At 30.4% G+C, this 19,723-nt stretch overlaps 5 protein-coding genes across 13 annotated transcripts; 3 read left to right on the top strand and 2 right to left on the bottom strand.

Moving 5' to 3' along the window:
* The first annotated feature begins 42 nt into the window (after positions 1 to 42).
* On the top strand, positions 43 to 1,393 carry LOC115236416. Of its 2 annotated transcripts, XM_029808855.1 has the most exons (4): positions 43 to 327; positions 405 to 566; positions 806 to 1,039; positions 1,114 to 1,393. In XM_029808855.1, exons 2-4 carry the CDS (start codon positions 414 to 416, stop codon positions 1,258 to 1,260), a joined length of 534 nt encoding a protein of 177 aa, XP_029664715.1. In that variant the 5' UTR covers positions 43 to 327; positions 405 to 413; the 3' UTR covers positions 1,261 to 1,393. The 2 variants fall into 2 exon arrangements, with proteins under 2 accessions (XP_029664715.1, XP_029664716.1); XM_029808856.1 differs by lacking the exon at positions 43 to 327 and having other exon boundaries at positions 387 to 566.
* Positions 1,394 to 1,622: 229 nt separating this feature from the next.
* Positions 1,623 to 2,893, top strand: LOC115236418 (thioredoxin-like protein 4A). The gene is made up of 3 exons (XM_029808857.1): positions 1,623 to 1,941; positions 2,053 to 2,189; positions 2,409 to 2,893. Exons 1-3 carry the CDS (start codon positions 1,864 to 1,866, stop codon positions 2,620 to 2,622), a joined length of 429 nt encoding a protein of 142 aa, XP_029664717.1. The 5' UTR covers positions 1,623 to 1,863; the 3' UTR covers positions 2,623 to 2,893.
* Positions 2,711 to 5,119, bottom strand: LOC115236415. Of its 4 annotated transcripts, XR_003884188.1 has the most exons (8): positions 4,986 to 5,119; positions 4,697 to 4,763; positions 4,514 to 4,609; positions 4,328 to 4,368; positions 3,799 to 3,900; positions 3,578 to 3,637; positions 3,347 to 3,505; positions 2,711 to 3,243 (listed from the first exon to the last, which is right to left on the bottom strand). XR_003884188.1 is itself a non-coding variant. In XM_029808854.1 (7 exons), the coding sequence occupies exons 1-7, from the start codon at positions 4,998 to 5,000 to the stop codon at positions 3,236 to 3,238; spliced, it is 507 nt and encodes a 168-aa protein (XP_029664714.1). In that variant the 5' UTR covers positions 5,001 to 5,113; the 3' UTR covers positions 2,711 to 3,235. The 4 variants fall into 4 exon arrangements, 2 of the variants coding, with proteins under 2 accessions (XP_029664714.1, XP_029664713.1); XR_003884187.1 differs by having other exon boundaries at positions 2,711 to 3,505; XM_029808854.1 differs by lacking the exon at positions 4,328 to 4,368 and having other exon boundaries at positions 4,986 to 5,113.
* A 170-nt stretch (positions 5,120 to 5,289) lies between these two features.
* Positions 5,290 to 6,591, top strand: LOC115236419 (thioredoxin-like protein 4A). The gene is made up of 3 exons (XM_029808858.1): positions 5,290 to 5,639; positions 5,751 to 5,887; positions 6,107 to 6,591. The coding sequence occupies exons 1-3, from the start codon at positions 5,562 to 5,564 to the stop codon at positions 6,318 to 6,320; spliced, it is 429 nt and encodes a 142-aa protein (XP_029664718.1). The 5' UTR covers positions 5,290 to 5,561; the 3' UTR covers positions 6,321 to 6,591.
* Positions 6,409 to 17,874, bottom strand: LOC115236411 (tyrosine-protein phosphatase 10D). Of its 5 annotated transcripts, XM_029808847.1 has the most exons (23): positions 17,233 to 17,873; positions 15,909 to 16,321; positions 15,128 to 15,418; positions 14,735 to 15,013; positions 14,175 to 14,447; positions 13,661 to 14,002; positions 13,225 to 13,545; positions 12,530 to 12,874; positions 12,054 to 12,344; positions 11,729 to 11,932; positions 11,500 to 11,605; positions 10,143 to 10,369; positions 9,981 to 10,057; positions 9,618 to 9,752; positions 9,424 to 9,546; positions 9,177 to 9,325; positions 8,684 to 8,819; positions 8,395 to 8,461; positions 8,212 to 8,307; positions 7,497 to 7,598; positions 7,276 to 7,335; positions 7,045 to 7,203; positions 6,409 to 6,941 (listed from the first exon to the last, which is right to left on the bottom strand). In XM_029808847.1, the coding sequence occupies exons 2-23, from the start codon at positions 16,306 to 16,308 to the stop codon at positions 6,934 to 6,936; spliced, it is 4,191 nt and encodes a 1,396-aa protein (XP_029664707.1). In that variant the 5' UTR covers positions 16,309 to 16,321; positions 17,233 to 17,873; the 3' UTR covers positions 6,409 to 6,933. The 5 variants fall into 5 exon arrangements, with proteins under 5 accessions (XP_029664707.1, XP_029664704.1, XP_029664706.1 ...); XM_029808844.1 differs by having other exon boundaries at positions 6,409 to 7,203; positions 17,233 to 17,874; XM_029808846.1 differs by having other exon boundaries at positions 6,409 to 7,203; positions 15,128 to 15,415; positions 17,233 to 17,874.
* Between the last annotated feature and the right edge of the window lie 1,849 nt (positions 17,875 to 19,723).

The following is a 19,723-nucleotide window of genomic DNA, read 5'->3' as shown; positions in this document are numbered from 1 at the left end:
CGTGCTTTCTACATCTATGTTTGGACCAATTGAGATCAAAGGAATACATCTATCAAAAAATACACACCGGTGAGCCGTATCTAGATATTTGTACATCACGACATAGAATTACGTTTGAGAACTGTGGATATTTGAAAGTTATAAAAGGTAAACAAATAACAGATTGCACGATACATGAAAAAAAAAAAAGGATTTAGAATATTATAGAAAAATAATAACGTGAAGCTTATCCTTTGAGACTTGGATACGATCTCCTTTTTTTGTGAAATTAGTCTTCAGAATAATAAAAAAAGGAAATAATACACTAAGTGAATCACAAACACATAGGTATATTATAGAATTCTTATTTATTATAAATTCTATTTAGAAGTTAAATGCCAAACTGATTTTTACCAATTTTAAAGAATATAAAGATGGAAAATATTGAGATAAAAGCAAGAATTCAGGATATTGATCGTGTTATTTTAAAAGCCAAAGAGTTGAGTAATAGTGATGGACAAATAATAACGCAGCATGATGTTTTCTTTAACGCAACAAAATCAAGATTAAAATTACGAAAATTTGAGGTAAGAGTGACTATTATTTAATTATCTATTCAATACATCTATTATAAAAGCATATAAAAATGCATATTTCAATGATTGGAATATATTTCTCACAAAACAATTGTTTAATAGGCATGTACTTTTGGATAATATTATTATATATTCAAAAAGGTTGTATTTTTTTAAAGACGCCTTAAAATTATATTGCATTGCTATATTATTTTTTTATATTAATTTTTATTTTCTTTTGTGATATATAGGATGGTACCGCAGAATTAATTTCCTACATGCGACCCAATACAACAGGACCGAAAATATCTCTTTACAACAAAGCATCCATATATGCAGATACTGTAAACTTAATTGAACATATTTTGTCAAGTTCGATTGGTGTGACAAGGGTTGTTAAAAAGACAAGACATGTATATATTGTTGGACGAACACGAATACACATTGATAATGTTGATAATTTGGGCAATTTTATAGAATTAGAGGTTCGCGAGTCTTTCTATTGTAAAACTTTATCAGTAAAAATAAGCAATTTTAATAATATGATGTATTAATACAGGTAATGATGCGATCAGACGATAAGAATATAACGGATTGCGACCGGGAAACCGCAGAGAAGATTGCTGCTGATCTTATGAAAGCACTGTCAATAAAAGAAGAAGATTTAATCGCGGAAGCGTACGTAGATTTACTCAGTCGTGTATGATGAATCTTACTTTCTGTACAGATGTGAAATAATGATTAATTTATATTGAGTCAAAGGTAAAAAAGCATAAATGTATTTTTCTTTTTTTTATAAGATTCAATCAATTTTAATAAATAATTTTTATAAAACCGAATTTTTTTGTGGGAAAAAAAAATATTAAAAGTGTTGGTTACTGACGGTCGATATAGTTTAAGGATAATGTGTGGTAATGTCATTTGTCTTACACTAAGCTACCGATTGGTTGTTATAGTAAGAAATCTTTGAAACCCTAGAAATTCTCTATTCAATAACCAATCGATATGTCCCATGAAAGCTTGTCGTATCAATGGAAAATCACCCTTAAATGTCTTTCGTATTGTTTCGTATCAGAAATCAAAACACAGGCACAAGGGACAATTGAATACTTTCTCTGCAATCGGGTAGTGGTACACAAATATTCGAAGAGGACGGTTAAGAAAAGGAATCTTTTTTTTTCTTTGTTTATATATAATTTATGTGATATCGTGATTTTTAAAATCGTAGAATATAAAATCAAATTGAATAATTTTGCAATAGCGAATTTCAAATTTTATACCCATATTTGAATTTTACATATATCTCAAAATGTCGTACATGTTATCGCATTTAGAAAACGGTTACCAAGTCGACCAAGCAATTTTATCGGAAGAAGATAGAGTGGTGGTGAGTTTTTCAATGTGTACTAAATACTTAATTCTTTAATATCATGTTAACTGCGACAGAACTATTATTGCAAGTTAGAATTTCCACAGTTGTAAATAACATTTTTTACAGGTTATTCGCTTTGGTCACGATTGGGATCCAATGTGTATGAAAATGGATGAAGTGCTCTATAATATTGCAGAGAAAGTCAAGAACTTTGCTGTTATTTACTTGGTCGACATTACGAAAGTGCCAGATTTTAATAAAATGTATGTATGCATTTATTTATATGATACGATTTATTTTGGATCAACAGTCATAACTAATTAAAATTAGATTAATTAATTTTTGAATTAAAAAAAAAATTTAATTAAAAAAAATTAAGTTAACTAATTAATGCTACTAAAAATGGATTGTAAGAATAATAATTATATATAACATAACATATGATATAATAATATAATAATACAAAATATTACTTTTTATAGGTACGAACTGTACGATCCATGTACAGTGATGTTTTTCTTCAGGAACAAACACATTATGATAGATTTGGGCACTGGAAACAACAACAAAATAAATTGGACGTTGGAAGATAAACAAGAAATGATTGATATCATCGAGACTGTATACCGAGGTGCTAGAAAAGGTAGAGGTTTGGTAGTTTCACCTAAAGATTATTCTACTAAATATAGATATTAATTTATTTAGGACTACATTAATATTATTATTGATAAAGATTAATATTCTATTTGTTGTACATAAAAATAAAAAGACTTTTACAAATTTCGTAAATCAAATGAATTTATGTGTGATTGAATAAACAAGGTATTACATGCTCTATTGTAATTGCATGTTATGCATATATCTTAAATAAATATAAGTATAAACACATGTATAAAATATATGATCTCTATAAGCTGTAGAAATATATATACAATTCTTATGGATATATATTACATGTCCTAAATGCAATTTCTTTGCTTCTATTATTTGATGTTTTTCAATTCTAGTTGGACTAGAGATTGTTTAAGATAATATCTGATAATGCTGGTATAAGCATTAAATACAGTATCATTTAATACATTTTGGTATCATATACATTCATATATGGGAATGTCCAATAAAATTGTGATTATTTGTAAAGAATGTATAAAGTAACATTCTATTCTAAGAATTCTTAATTTTCCTAAGAATTTTTTGTCAACGTATTGTTTATTTACATATATTTATAGTTTATACTCTGGTCGAATATATCTATGTATTCTCTGATTATAATTTAACACATGTAAATTATATAACTCAATCATCTTTTTCACATGTCTGCAAAAAAATATAGATTTCATAAATCACTGTTGTGAAAAAAAGTATAATGCACAATTCATGCAACATAATATAGATTTCAACAAAATGATATAAGGCTTACTGTTCATTGCATATTGCGTGTTATTGCCAAGTACATCTTGAGCTGATCTCGAACAAGTTAATAATGGAAAGCTCTCCTGTTTTAAATTTTCTCTACTTAATTTATATGATGAATTGTTCAGTGATTTATAAATGACACAGTCCAAAGTACGGGATTTTCCTAAAGATAGCATTTGTCAACACAATGTTTTTACAAGAAAACTAATTTTGATATATAATCTGTCCTACTGACCTATAGAAATGTGACAGGTCTTTACATTTATGGAACCCATCGATTTGTATTGTCTCAAACCTTAAAGCAAAATTACACGAACTGAAATCTCTTACGATATAAAACCGCATATATACATATAATGAGTGGTATTGAACAGAGTTGCGTTCCTTTTTAACGCCATTTAATTTTCAATATAACATATAACAGTTTAGAATCGTGAGATTTTGTTCCAATCTTACCGCTATCTATTACGTTTCTTCGTTGGTATTTTGTTGACCAAGGAAAGAGACTGTAGATTGATTCCAAAGACTCCATAGATATGGAGCTATTATGTTTTTTTACTAGAACAAATAAATGTGCACAATTTTAATTGCACATTATATTAAATAATAATGTAATAAAAATAGAGTTTTGCAATATAGAACCTCGATTTAAAAAAAAAACATCTTATTTTATGTTAGAATACATTTTTTTATGAAAACATAATTTTGCTTTAATGTATATTCCTAAAAATATTGCTGAATTACAATACGGTTCATTCGTTCCATATCACATAACTGTATGCAATTTAAATGACCAAAGGGAATAGTGTATTACAAAGTTATTCTCAAGTCATGCAGAGAAGCAATGAGCATATAAGCGTGTTAATCTAACAATAAGAGAATATTATCTGCTAAGAGATAAAACTAACAGATAATGATTAAATGAAACAAAACCAGGTGAAAGCATAGCAGAAAAAAATGGCACAATCCAAGCATTTGTTCCTACCTCATCACGTATTAGATATAGTTGAAGAAGAGACTCTCATTCTGTAGTACAAAATAGAGAGATTAATTATTAGATAGATTATAGATAGATTATTACTACCGTGCTTTCTTTATAGATACTACTAATAATACTAAAAGAGTAATCTCCAATCTGTTCTGTAGAGAATACAAAGTATATATTACGTACATGTTTCAAGGTTGTTGACTAGATTTGTATCTGAATTCGTTGTATCTTTGATCTTAGAGATATTTTCGTATACTGGATCAACGGGTGGTGGTTTATCTACAAAAATGCAGAATCATGGGAATTTTTATTATATTTAATTGATAAATTCGTGTTATATGAGAATAGCGTATAAAATATACTTACAAGTTTTTAAGAAATAGGGATTCTTGAGTACTTGTTTTATACAATTATATATATAAGCATATTGACTCTGAAAATATGAACATATTTCCTGTATTATATAATGTCTGTAGGAATATTAATATACAGCAGTCTTAAAGAGTTGATAAAAAATAGATAATGCGATTATCTATATAAAATGTGTATAAAATTTAATGTTTCCATAGCAAGAATATTGATTTTATGACTTTTTAAGTTTTAAAATTCGTTTTAGATTAGAAATTAAACATTTACACTAATGCATTTTACTTACTTCTCTTTGCACCATATTTATTCTATGATGTCGCAGTCTGTATACAGTTCCGAAAACGTCTAACTTTCTATTATCTCTAAGATGTTGCAGGAGGATATCTATCGCTATTAATGTTCCTGTTCTACCGATACCTGGTGTTGGTTACTGACGGTCGATATAGTTTAAGGATAATGTGTGGTAATGTCATTTGTCTTACACTAAGCTACCGATTGGTTGTTATAGTAAGAAATCTTTGAAACCCTAGAAATTCTCTATTCAATAACCAATCGATATGTCCCATGAAAGCTTGTCGTATCAATGGAAAATCACCCTTAAATGTCTTTCGTATTGTTTCGTATCAGAAATCAAAACACAGGCACAAGGCACAATTGAATATTTTCTCTGCAATCGGGTAGTGGTATACAAATATTCGAAGAGGACGGTTAAGAAAAGGAATCTTTTTTTTTTCTTTGTTTATATATAATTTATGTGATATCGTGATTTTTAAAATCGTAGAATATAAAATCAAATTGAATAATTTTGCAATAGCGAATTTCAAATTTTATACCCATATTTGAATTTTACATATATCTCAAAATGTCGTACATGTTATCGCATTTAGAAAACGGTTACCAAGTCGACCAAGCAATTTTATCGGAAGAAGATAGAGTGGTGGTGAGTTTTTCAATGTGTACTAAATACTTAATCCTTTAATATCATGTTAACTGCGACAGAACTATTATTGCAAGTTAGAATTTCCACAGTTGTAAATAACATTTTTTACAGGTTATTCGCTTTGGTCACGATTGGGATCCAATGTGTATGAAAATGGATGAAGTGCTCTATAATATTGCAGAGAAAGTCAAGAACTTTGCTGTTATTTACTTGGTCGACATTACGAAAGTGCCAGATTTTAATAAAATGTATGTATGCATTTATTTATATGATACGATTTATTTTGGATCAACAGTCATAACTAATTAAAATTAGATTAATTAATTTTTGAATTAAAAAAAAAATTTAATTAAAAAAAATTAAGTTAACTAATTAATGCTACTAAAAATGGATTGTAAGAATAATAATTATATATAACATAACATATGATATAATAATATAATAATACAAAATATTACTTTTTATAGGTACGAACTGTACGATCCATGTACAGTGATGTTTTTCTTCAGGAACAAACACATTATGATAGATTTGGGCACTGGAAACAACAACAAAATAAATTGGACGTTGGAAGATAAACAAGAAATGATTGATATCATCGAGACTGTATACCGAGGTGCTAGAAAAGGTAGAGGTTTGGTAGTTTCACCTAAAGATTATTCTACTAAATATAGATATTAATTTATTTAGGACTACATTAATATTATTATTGATAAAGATTAATATTCTATTTGTTGTACATAAAAATAAAAAGACTTTTACAAATTTCGTAAATCAAATGAATTTATGTGTGATTGAATAAACAAGGTATTACATGCTCTATTGTAATTGCATGTTATGCATATATCTTAAATAAATATAAGTATAAACACATGTATAAAATATATGATCTCTATAAGCTGTAGAAATATATATACAATTCTTATGGATATATATTACATGTCCTAAATGCAATTTCTTTGCTTCTATTATTTGATGTTTTTCAATTCTAGTTGGACTAGAGATTGTTTAAGATAATATCTGATAATGCTGGTATAAGCATTAAATACAGTATCATTTAATACATTTTGGTATCATATACATTCATATATGGGAATGTCCAATAAAATTGTGATTATTTGTAAAGAATGTATAAAGTAACATTCTATTCTAAGAATTCTTAATTTTCCTAAGAATTTTTTGTCAACGTATTGTTTATTTACATATATTTATAGTTTATACTCTGGTCGAATATATCTATGTATTCTCTGATTATAATTTAACACATGTAAATTATATAACTCAATCATCTTTTTCACATGTCTGCAAAAAAATATAGATTTCATAAATCACTGTTGTGAAAAAAAGTATAATGCACAATTCATGCAACATAATATAGATTTCAACAAAATGATATAAGGCTTACTGTTCATTGCATATTGCGTGTTATTGCCAAGTACATCTTGAGCTGATCTCGAACAAGTTAATAATGGAAAGCTCTCCTGTTTTAAATTTTCTCTACTTAATTTATATGATGAATTGTTCAGTGATTTATAAATGACACAGTCCAAAGTACGGGATTTTCCTAAAGATAGCATTTGTCAACACAATGTTTTTACAAGAAAACTAATTTTGATATATAATCTGTCCTACTGACCTATAGAAATGTGACAGGTCTTTACATTTATGGAACCCATCGATTTGTATTGTCTCAAACCTTAAAGCAAAATTACACGAACTGAAATCTCTTACGATATAAAACCGCATATATACATATAATGAGTGGTATTGAACAGAGTTGCGTTCCTTTTTAACGCCATTTAATTTTCAATATAACATATAACAGTTTAGAATCGTGAGATTTTGTTCCAATCTTACCGCTATCTATTACGTTTCTTCGTTGGTATTTTGTTGACCAAGGAAAGAGACTGTAGATTGATTCCAAAGACTCCATAGATATGGAGCTATTATGTTTTTTTACTAGAACAAATAAATGTGCACAATTTTAATTGCACATTATATTAAATAATAATGTAATAAAAATAGAGTTTTGCAATATAGAACCTCGATTTAAAAAAAAAACATCTTATTTTATGTTAGAATACATTTTTTTATGAAAACATAATTTTGCTTTAATGTATATTCCTAAAAATATTGCTGAATTACAATACGGTTCATTCGTTCCATATCACATAACTGTATGCAATTTAAATGACCAAAGGGAATAGTGTATTACAAAGTTATTCTCAAGTCATGCAGAGAAGCAATGAGCATATAAGCGTGTTAATCTAACAATAAGAGAATATTATCTGCTAAGAGATAAAACTAACAGATAATGATTAAATGAAACAAAACCAGGTGAAAGCATAGCAGAAAAAAATGGCACAATCCAAGCATTTGTTCCTACCTCATCACGTATTAGATATAGTTGAAGAAGAGACTCTCATTCTGTAGTACAAAATAGAGAGATTAATTATTAGATAGATTATAGATAGATTATTACTACCGTGCTTTCTTTATAGATACTACTAATAATACTAAAAGAGTAATCTCCAATCTGTTCTGTAGAGAATACAAAGTATATATTACGTACATGTTTCAAGGTTGTTGACTAGATTTGTATCTGAATTCGTTGTATCTTTGATCTTAGAGATATTTTCGTATACTGGATCAACGGGTGGTGGTTTATCTACAAAAATGCAGAATCATGGGAATTTTTATTATATTTAATTGATAAATTCGTGTTATATGAGAATAGCGTATAAAATATACTTACAAGTTTTTAAGAAATAGGGATTCTTGAGTACTTGTTTTATACAATTATATATATAAGCATATTGACTCTGAAAATATGAACATATTTCCTGTATTATATAATGTCTGTAGGAATATTAATATACAGCAGTCTTAAAGAGTTGATAAAAAATAGATAATGCGATTATCTATATAAAATGTGTATAAAATTTAATGTTTCCATAGCAAGAATATTGATTTTATGACTTTTTAAGTTTTAAAATTCGTTTTAGATTAGAAATTAAACATTTACACTAATGCATTTTACTTACTTCTCTTTGCACCATATTTATTCTATGATGTCGCAGTCTGTATACAGTTCCGAAAACGTCTAACTTTCTATTATCTCTAAGATGTTGCAGGAGGATATCTATCGCTATTAATGTTCCTGTTCTACCGATACCTGCGCTGTAAAGTATAACGATTTTTTTTTATTATTAAAGAGTTTTCAACAATTCTAATTACTTAAGAGAACTGTAATTAAAATGCAAAACAGCACTAGTCGATTTATTAATATTTTGAAACAATAATATTTTTATTTATATAAATGTGACTCTCTAAAAATTTTGTACAAATTCTATTAATATATATTTTGTTAAAGCAATTCTTTTTTATGTAGAGGTAATGTAATATTTTTTTTACATATAGATATAATAATATGCACATATAAAAATATTTATAATGAACATATTGATAGCAAAAATTTATAAAGTCGACAAATGGATATTTATGCTATTTTATGATTTCAATTATATTTATTCATACCTGCAGTGAACGACAATGAAACCTTTATTGGTACTAATATTGCGACGCATAATTTGACAGAAATTGATCATTGCGTCGAAATCTTCCGGAACATCGTGATCAGGCCAATCTTTAAAGTGCAAGTGAGTAATATTTCTCTTTTTATTTTCCTGTAATTTTTTATTATTCGTATTATATATACTTTTTGCGCATAAAAGTTTTTTCTATATAGCTTTTTATAAATATGCTATTCATGTAAAGACTGAACCTTTTGTAGTACAAGTGTTCTTTGGGTATGTGTCCTGAAATCTAATTCGCTTGTACATCGTATTGTCATGTTCTCGTATCGGAAGGTTTCCCTAATAGTCGGATAGTATTGATGACATTTTTCCTGAAAAAAAGGCGATCAATACGCGATAAAAATAACGTTGTGTGAATTATATCGGCAATCGAAGAATTTACTTTGCCCTTCTCGATCAACTGTGTTAGCATAACTATAATATTAATATTGTATTGATCGACCATCCTCCAAAAATCATAGGTGGTTTCCTCCTTTGAACCTTGACAAGCAATATATTCGTCCTCTCCCGAGTATCCCTGAAATGTAAAATATAAAACTATTTGCATGAATATTTACATTAAATATACAATTTTGAATTAGAAAAAATTCTTTTTTTTTTTTTTTTAATTGATCACAATTTATAAAATAAATATTTTATAATATTTTTGTTGAAAAATTAGTTCAGTTTTCGCTCTCTGGATAAGAAAGATCGTCATACGCACACTAGGTGTGCATACATCATATACATCATATAAAATGCTTACCCTGATGAATGATGCGTTGATATAATCCGTGTTAGGATCGTTATCTATCACTTCCAGCTTTACTCTTGAGAAATCATCTGAAAGTATGAATCATGTTTAATCCACGTGCAAGTATACGTATGTATGTATATAGACGAGAAATAGAGATAAGAGTATTCCTACAGGGTAAAATGTCAGAGTAGCGATTTTTCTTTCGATTAGCCTGTAAGCAGGCGGTGTTTGTAGGCATCTGCAAATCGACGCTGAGAGTTTGAAGCAGTCGAAATTCATTGCTCAATTTTCCAGGATTGTCGACTAATTGTTGGCAATGGCTAATGAATTTCTTCCTGGTGAACGGGGCGGGTACAGGCGAACCGGGCATGTCAGAGTGCATGAATCTTCGCAACACTCTGAAATAGCATAGAAATTGTGAATTTTTGTATACAACATATAAATTAATAAAATATTACGTGAATATATCTTCTTGTATATTTAAACGATAAATGCGTAATAAAAAATAATTAAGATGAGATATATAAAATATATATAATTTTATATACGTATGAGATATATATACGTAATATAAAAAATAAAATCATATAAATAGATACACACACGCGCGCACATATGTAAAATAATAGAGATTAGAAGAATAATCACTGAATGGGATCAACGTCTTCGTTAATGCTCCAACGAAGGTCATCGAAGTAATGAAGAACATTATAAATGCGCAATAGCATTCGTGTTTTATATATGCATATCTTTTTTTTACTGTAGGTAGATACCGCCGGTAGCGATTCATTCATCATAGTAGGGGAACAATAAAAAACTTACGCAATAAGCATACGCACTTGGCTAGAAACGAATACACCGACTCGATTCTCCAGAAGGTCGAAAGAGTCATAGCCGAATTCCCAGCGGGGAATTTTATAGCGCTATTACGACGACACTCTATATCTCTATTGTATTCACTCGCATTTCTTTCTCGCGCGTTTAAAAATATCCATGATAAAAATACTCGATTCGAAGTTTAAACTCGCGATAGTTCGCGACAGACACCTCGTCGTACACTGAGCCCACAATACAATGTATATCTTAGCGTGCCTATGATAGACGTGTGTGCATCGAGCGACCTTGCTCACTCTTTACAGCTATATAGTTCTCTTCTGAGTCATGGAATAAATATTGATCATTGTTCATAAATGCGTGTACCTGTCCGGTGCGTTTCAAGCTTATCATATGGCAACGCGGCAATATAAATCATCGCGATGGGATTTCAATTGGTCTCAAAATAATATTGATAATTTAATATCGATGCATTGTTATATTTTGAAATTTTCAACGATCACGGAAATTTTATATATTTTATCTTATTTTACTACTACTACTTTTGTAGAAAAGGTTTTCCGATGCAGCTCGAGATGCATGAATTGAAAACGTCGCGTTTAATCGAAATAAACAAGTTAATTATCTTCATTATTATACGTTATCGATTATCTACGCCTCTTCTAATATATCAAATATATATATAATAACTTACATGTATGGCGAGCATTTCCTCACAAGCAACATCATCGTCACCAGTATTCCAACGATAAGAATGCCGAAGATGGCCCCGATCACAAGAGCGACATTCAGCTCCGCGTCTAATATTGCAAAGTATAAAAAGAACGAATGAAGTAATGAGTATTTTTAGTTATGTAACACGTTTATACGAGCGAGATTGATCATCGAGATTATGCGTGAAAATGACACAAAGTAATACTCACTCGTTTTTATCTGAAATACGTCGGAGTCGGTGTAACCACCATAAGTAAACGCTCTCATTCTAACGTGATACCACGTGTCCGGCTTGAGAGGTCCATTACAATACAATTGCTCGTCCGTGTTGGACGAGACTTCCTTGCAGTCGGTGTCCTCACCGATCGTATACTTGACGGCTTTTATGTGACCATAATCAATGATGTGGTTTTCTAAATGGAAAAATTATAGATATTTAAAGATATGCATGCGCGCGATACATTCAGATTTTTTTTTTTCGTTACTTCGTAAACTGTCATTCCATATCTCCATGTATATAAATGTATCACCTACGATAAGGATCCCATTGCGGCCACGTTGCTTGATACGTTATGGAAAAGTCCTTTATCATCGCTTCCTCCCAAGAGGACACGTTCGGCCAAATCTTATTCTTTAAATCGAACCTCGTGTTTGATTTAACATTATTGTATCCTTTCTCCGACACCATAATGGCATAATACTTGATGTCGCCGTTGGTATCGAGGAATAGGGGTAGTAAGATAGCAGCCGTAGTTGTGGATCTGCGCGCCTTGTGCGGATCTATGGTGATCGATTTAATGTATTCGTCGTCGGGCTGTGGTGGTACTAAAACATAAAAAGAATCTTCTAAATTATAAAATCAATTATGAATAAAGAAGGTATAATTATATCATACAGAATGTTTCTAGATCTTATACGCAATAGCGGCACAATAAGGTAAATACGTTGATATAATAAAAAATGGATCATTAAACTCTGAATTATATATTCGTAAATATATTGATACATACTGCCGGCAGGATACAGCTTGCTTTCACTCGTTGATCTGAGAGTATCGACGTTCATAACTTTGGTGGATATCGAGAAAGTATAATTGTACTCTCCTTTCAGTTCGTTGAGATTTATCAAGCACATATAATCGTTGTGAATGTACTCCGTGCATTTGTGTATTTTGTAAAAGGAATGGGGTGGGTACTTATCTCTAGTACCGTAAACCGACACATTGAAGAATTCGAGTTCACCGTTTAAAGAACATGGCAGGCCCCACGTTACAATCGTATCCAACACGTTGCTATTATGCGAATTTTCTTTAATAATGATGGACGAGGAATTGAATTTCGATATTGCCTCTGGAACTGAATACGATCACACGTAATATTTAATATAATATACTTAAAACACTTATGAAAAGGGGGAGGGAGAGGTAAAAGTATCCATATTTTTAAAATTATTAAATGCTTTTTATACATAATTGCATAAATATTTTACTGATAAAGTTAATTGTGTGTCAACAATTACTTATTTATCTCGAATTATTTCTATGTTATTTATATCAAAATTTTATTTATATCAAAAAGATATTCTTATTTCCTATATTAAAAAATGGCAGACATAAAATATTAGATATATATAAAAATATCTTAATGTTTTAAAAGATAATAATAATTTTGTTATAACGTAATAAAAAGATGAAAATAATATATACCTATGCTATTGGTTTCAACAGTTTGAGGAATGCTACAATCGCTCCATCCCGCTCCTGTTCTCGCTCTCATACATACAGTATAGTTTGTATATGCTTTTGCCTCGAGATAACTATAATCAAATATGCTTCCGCTAACGTTACGTTTTATGGAATTCTTCGATTCTTCACGAGTGCACCAATTCGGAATCGGATAAAGTGTTTTCCAATTAATTCTTATCTCGAACTCTTCTAAATTACCAGGCAAATATTCCGGTAGATCCCAAATCAAAGTGAATTGCGAATCCGTAACGTTGTCGAACGTAAATTTAGGAGGAGATGGCACTGAAATTATGATTTGGAATTACATTAATGTTAGTTAAAAAATCACATACTATAACTAATTATAATTAAACTGGAATATTATTAACGTGATGAGAATAATAATGCACACGCTCACCACTTTCCAACGTTGTAGCATTGATCCCGTCACTGAATTCACTGTACCCCGCGGAATTAACAGTATGTGCCCAGCAAGTGAAATTTGTAAAAGGGCTCAGATTGTCCACCGTCGTATTCATAACGACAATGGAAGCTGCAGCTTTCTCTGAATCAATTGGCGTTATAGCATGATTACCCTCAGGTTCGTAGCCGCTTCCATTGCTTCCTGTTTCATTACATATAGTTATTATAGTTTCCAATGTGCATTGATTGTTTTCTTTCTCGATCATCCAGATTATCGTTAAGTTATTAACGTGTCTAATCGGTAAGCCTGGAGTTTGCGGTACTGGTGGATTTGTTTCTAAAATATTGAGAATATTTTGATATTAAAAAAAGGATCTTTATATTGAACAAAACACAATGCTGGAATTTAGATAATATTTAGCGTAAAATATGCAAAGCATATATATACATATATATATACACATATATACACACAAAATAAACAGATATCATGAAAAAAAAATTCTTACTGGATTTATGTGTGGTACCGGTTTCCATCGCTGTTTTCCCATCAACATCGTTTTTATTCACAGCATTGATATACACTTGATACGTCACACAAGCTTGCAATTGCCAAATTTGTATGTTCGTTTCCGTGGTATTTTCGTGAAAGTTATATTTGTTGGGTTCTATAGTTACGTGATAATGCTTTAGGCAGAGTATGCCAGATTTTGGCGGATCCCACTTGACAAGCAATGAAAAATTTCCAGGTATTATCTTCAAATTTTGCGGCTCTAACAACTCTGCAAATTGACAAAATATCAGATTTATCAAAAATGCACTGTCCTCGAATTAAGGGAAATTAAACGTGTAAAGAGAGAGAGAGAGAGAAAGAGTACATTAATATAGTTTTAATTTGAGACTTATTTAAATAAGATATCGAATGTTTAAGTTTGAAAAGTATAGCTTCTCGTAAGTAATTTTGCTAAGAAAATATTGACTGCAAAATGTTGATTTGCGCAAACTTTTTACAAGAGGAACAATATTACTGTTTACTCTCTGTTTAGTTTCCAAAGCAGTTTGTGCTTACTCGGTGAAGCTGTCCTCGCGGTCTCGTTTACACCGGCGGATTGTACAGTTTGCGTTACTGTTTTGATAGTAAAGTGATATCGCGTGCACGGTTCAAGATTGTTAGCGGTGTAATTCGTGGCGAGGACCGCGGTCTCGTGGCAAAGTTTCGCGGTGCACTGTATAATCGAATAATTGGACACGCATTTTTCGTGTACTACAGGCGGTTGCCAAGTTAATCGAATAATGTAAACGCTGACGTTGTACACACTTAGATGAAGCACATCCCCGATTTCGGAAACTGAAAAGAAGAAGATATTAGTATAGCGAGAATATTGATTGATTTTTTTAGTTTAATTTTTAATTTTGATAAGATTATGTATATTAGACATACAATACGCAATTGTAAACCTACTATTATGATCTGTTGTTTCCGATAGAGTGACTCCATCAGATTCCCAATAGTCTGTAAGAATTTTCACAGTAAATGTATACGATGTACACGGATCGAGATCAGTGGCGTTGTGCCATGTAACAGTTTCATTTGTCTGGTTGCAGTTTTCGCCATCGCATATTTCGATCCGATATATTATCGAGACGTTTGACATCGGGTCCGTCGCATCATCGCACGGAGGTTCCCACGAGAGAGCGATCCATTCTGTACTTTTATTGTTTACCTTCAAATCAATTACCTCCCTTGTATCTACTAAAGACAAAATTACAAGATATGAATAAAAGCAGGATGCTCCACGATAAAATATTCTGCATAAAATAATTGTTAATAACTTTTTGAACAATTAAGAAATTTTTTTTGTCTGTGTATGTATTATTAGAGATTCTAATAATAAAAAATTACGAAGAAAAGAGTATTGTTATGTTTTTTCACTATTGAAACTTTTATCGTTTAGCAATTATTTTACGCGACGTTTATCGTGAACCACTTTGTATAAAAATACGAGTACATCAATATAATAATAAAATGTACAGAATGTTTCGAAAATTACTCCTATCAACATTTAAATTTATTAAAATTTCTCTTTATATCTATTAATATCTTTTCTGTTAATATTTTTTAATGTTTCTGATTTTTAATGTTTTTGATAATTGACATCGTACACCATATTTTATGAAGAATACTCTAATTTCTGAAATATTTAATTCTTATAGGTATCAATAATTTCTAAAGATTGCTTTACCGCTTGCGTTTACTGGCCACATCGGATTGCAAATTGTGTTGTTATCCGTAAAAGTCACATTATCGGGTACGACAGTAGTAGACTTCGATCGCGTTGTCTGATCGATAGTCGAAGACGATGATAAGCTGTCGTCTAGCTGGGAATTAGTTGTCAAAAATTCAATGGTAGATTCAATGCTAGATTCATAATTCACGGTCGTTGTGAGACTCTCCGTAGACTCAGAATTGTCACTCGCGAAATTTGTAATATCCTTCGTTGATTCAGTATCGTAGCTTATAAGATTTTCCGACGATCCAGAATCATAATTCGATTCAAAAGTCGATATCGTTGTCTCTTGCGATGCACCATCGTCGCAAAATATGCAGAGAACGACAACGAATAATAGTTTTTCAAGGATCATATTCTATTGAACGCTGCAAGTAGAAAAAATTGATTACTAACGGAAAATTATTGAATTTCTCTTATCTTGATTTGATCATTGATAAAAATAAATCGATATGTATTATGAGCATGCGAAACTTTTATATTATTAAAATATGTAATATATTTTGCAACAATTATATATAATCTGTATATCATATATATTGAATTATTTTACTTGTCTCAATAAAATAAAAAAGTTTTATATTATATATTATATTAATAGTGTGTGTATAACATATATCAACTTATTTTTATCAATTATCAAACCAAGATATAAAGAGAATCAATAATTCTTTTAAACTATAAATAAAAAAATTTGCCGTCTTTCCCCTTTATTATATTTTTATTATTATTTATGGAAATTATAAAAAGTTTCTCTTTTTCTCTCTCTGAAGATTCATATTATATTAACTATTTTAAATAAAAAATATCTTTAAAATAACAAAAATTCATATTTTTTCTGTCAATTTTATTTTTATATAATTCCAGATATAATTTTTTTTTGTAATGAGAGTTGCAACGCAATATTTTAAGCGAGTATCATCGCTGATGAAAGAGCTAAAGATTTCCATTAAAATGAAGCGCATTCCGGTTAACACAGAGCGGAAATGATTTGGAAAGTTATGATTCGCAGCGGTCATATCTATTTCCTTTCGCGCTTGTCGAGAAAAGATTGCATGTGCGTGATTATTCAAGGATGCGACGAGTTTCTTCTCTTCAAAATTTAATTTTTTGCTCTTTACATATATGTCTGGTACTCTAGCGAATCAATGAAATTATTTTTATTTCGATAAAATTTGTATTGAAACTTCTTTTTGAGAACATAAAATATTAAAAATTGAAAAATCTATGTTGATACAATGAGAAATAGTCTCATATATTAATGTATCATGTATCATACATTAATGTTTTATTATTATCATTAATCCAGACACTGGAATTATCACTGAAACTCTGTAAAACACTAAATTCTTCCAGGTTTGATTAATACGGACGTCTTCACAGCTTGGATTAAGGAGGGACTAGTACTCGCACACTGTCGATCGCGAAAAGATAATTTACGCACGCGATATCATCGGTCTGTGGATCTTTCTCGATAATACTGTCCGTAAAACGTCAAAGTCACTCTTTCGTCGTCGTTGTTGACGCTTTCGATAATCATTGCCCAACTGCGCTCGTTGACAGCCTTCCGCTCGGTTGGTTGCTTGTCTCCGCTCTGGTAGTTGATATCACTGATAAAGGGCTACAGTCCACTCTCGTCCGAGAGTGCACTCTTTCGCGGCCACTTTATTAATCAAATACAAGTGCCGGCCGTCCATCCCCCGCGATATATTTAATTTTTTTTTAACTTCTCCACCATCCGCGCGGGAAACGGGAGGATAACAGATATAATCGCAATTTTTACATTTTTCATCGATAATTCCGCGTATCGATACATTAATATCTGATTCCGCGAACTTCTAGTCTCGCAATCATGCACTTTTTTATTCGAAAAGCAGAAGAGTGATAATATCTTTTGCATCATCGATTATCTCTTGGTTGAGAAAGCTTGAATTTACAGAAATGCACGATCTTTTTGTTTGAAAATTGATTGTATTATATTTCACATTAATAATTTCGTGTTTCAAGAAATTTTAAATTTCTTTGCATGAATTTCAATTAATATTTTAAAAATATTTATTTAATTGTGAATACTTCGTGAATAATTTTAATTCACGAATCCCAATCAATTGGAAACGGTAGACCTGATGACTGAAACTCGCTCTCTTACTTGACATAATAATCAATACGCAATATTTTAATGATTCAACGATCCCAAATCATCGATGAAAATATCACTTACTGATCAAAAATTTTCTTATTTCGATAATGCAAACACTTACACATTGGTAATTATTTTCGATTCAATTTGCATTAAAAATATGACAGTAGCACAAGTAGCTCGAAGTTATTTGTGCTTATCGCATTATACGAAAAACGACGATTTTATCGAAAAAATTAGGTCTCTGTAAATCATTTCGACAAGAGAGAAAGAGAGTGTGTGTGTGTGTACATCATGTCATACGATATCGTATCGCTTGCATTTATCAATTCAATTTGTTTTCTTTCGCTACTACATTTTACTGTTCTCGTTATCAATTACGTTTCAAAATGTTCTTAAATTATAGAATAATTTGGCGACTGCCGTATGAAATTTTAAGGGTAGAAAGTTCTTGTGCAACAACAACATTAAAGGAGATCGTCACTTATTCTATATATATAACAAATACTAAATATCGGTAACAAAGCCTAGAATAAAATTTAATTAAGATAAAGTTCAATTAAAATTAGATGAAAAATAAACTTTTATCCTACTTGTAAAATAAAACGATCTTTTATTTCCAAATATTTCTAATTTAAATCGATATTTCATCTATGTAAGTCCAGTCAACTATGTAAGAATTTTTGTCTTGTAATTGTCTCTAAATTTAAATAATAGATTCTTAAAATTTCATATTAATTGCCAATCATCCTATATTAATTCATTTTATTCAAACATATATAAATACAATATTATAAAACCACGTGTAAGAGATATGAACTTCAATACAATTTCACATTAGGTTTTCATGGGCGACCGTCCTATTACTTTTATCCTCAAGAAACCGAAAATATATGATGTATTCACACATCTCAAATTTACCTGAATACTTCTCTCCATGTATTCAAATTTCCAAGGTTGATCGTAACGGCGCACAGACAGAAATCAAGAAATAAATTAATAAACGCACATAATCGTGGTAAGAAATAATTCGCAGAAATTGCACATGTAAAAAGTGCGAAGAGAATACAGCCGGTAAATACGGATCCACGGCTCCGGTAGCATCTGCTTACGAAGCGGAACTTGAAACCATATGCTTCTTCAAAGCGCAGCGACCGCCACTGGACTGCCCCCACAAAGATTGTTGGAAATAGCATGGCCTATGGTGTGCCTACTCATGCCTATGGGGATCTTTCTCAGTAGGACCCACACACACACATATATACGATCTATATGAGAGCACAAGTCCCTAAAGAAGCATCCGGATCCAAGATCCTATTCTAAGAGGTTTCGCATGGTACATGTATATAATTCGTTACCTATAACATATATTATTCAAAAATTTAGCAAATTCAGTGAATAATTGCTAGATCGAAGATTCATGAATATTTCAAATTATTCATTGAAAATATATTGAAGTAAATATGAGATATGTTAAAGCTCTGGTATCTTTAGTGCAGCGAGAAAAGATTCACACGATTTTTCGCTTCTGGCGTCATAATTCGATGACGTCAGCGAAGAACCAAGAGCTTTATGGGCTCATATATTTAACACCATTATTACATTACTCTATATATGTAATATATATATA

The sequence above is a fragment of the Formica exsecta genome, unplaced genomic scaffold (assembly GCF_003651465.1).
Source record: "Formica exsecta isolate Colony F162 unplaced genomic scaffold, ASM365146v1 scaffold247, whole genome shotgun sequence".
Lineage (NCBI taxonomy): Eukaryota > Metazoa > Arthropoda > Insecta > Hymenoptera > Formicidae > Formica > Formica exsecta.
This window is presented reverse-complemented; position numbering and strand designations above follow the sequence as displayed.

Excerpts from the sequence above, each read along its gene's own strand:
- LOC115236416 (XM_029808855.1), top strand. The coding sequence starts at position 414 with ATGGAAAATATTGAGATAAAAGCAAGAATTCAGGATATTGATCGTGTT. Across the intron at positions 567-805 it reads TAAAATTACGAAAATTTGAG|GATGGTACCGCAGAATTAAT; the intron begins GTAAGAGTGACT and ends TGTGATATATAG. Across the intron at positions 1,040-1,113 it reads GCAATTTTATAGAATTAGAG|GTAATGATGCGATCAGACGA; the intron begins GTTCGCGAGTCT and ends GTATTAATACAG.
- LOC115236418 (XM_029808857.1), top strand. The coding sequence starts at position 1,864 with ATGTCGTACATGTTATCGCATTTAGAAAACGGTTACCAAGTCGACCAA. Across the intron at positions 1,942-2,052 it reads CGGAAGAAGATAGAGTGGTG|GTTATTCGCTTTGGTCACGA; the intron begins GTGAGTTTTTCA and ends CATTTTTTACAG. Across the intron at positions 2,190-2,408 it reads GTGCCAGATTTTAATAAAAT|GTACGAACTGTACGATCCAT; the intron begins GTATGTATGCAT and ends TACTTTTTATAG.
- LOC115236415 (XM_029808853.1), bottom strand. Across the intron at positions 4,610-4,696 it reads TCCCTATTTCTTAAAAACTT|ATAAACCACCACCCGTTGAT; the intron begins GTAAGTATATTT and ends GCATTTTTGTAG. Across the intron at positions 3,901-4,513 it reads AGTCAACAACCTTGAAACAT|TAAAAAAACATAATAGCTCC; the intron begins GTACGTAATATA and ends TATTTGTTCTAG.
- LOC115236419 (XM_029808858.1), top strand. The coding sequence starts at position 5,562 with ATGTCGTACATGTTATCGCATTTAGAAAACGGTTACCAAGTCGACCAA. Across the intron at positions 5,640-5,750 it reads CGGAAGAAGATAGAGTGGTG|GTTATTCGCTTTGGTCACGA; the intron begins GTGAGTTTTTCA and ends CATTTTTTACAG. Across the intron at positions 5,888-6,106 it reads GTGCCAGATTTTAATAAAAT|GTACGAACTGTACGATCCAT; the intron begins GTATGTATGCAT and ends TACTTTTTATAG.
- LOC115236411 (XM_029808844.1), bottom strand. The coding sequence starts at position 16,308 with ATGATCCTTGAAAAACTATTATTCGTTGTCGTTCTCTGCATATTTTGC. Across the intron at positions 10,058-10,142 it reads CTACTCTGACATTTTACCCT|ATGATTTCTCAAGAGTAAAG; the intron begins GTAGGAATACTC and ends TCATACTTTCAG. Across the intron at positions 8,820-9,176 it reads TTCATTGTCGTTCACTGCAG|CGCAGGTATCGGTAGAACAG; the intron begins GTATGAATAAAT and ends TATACTTTACAG.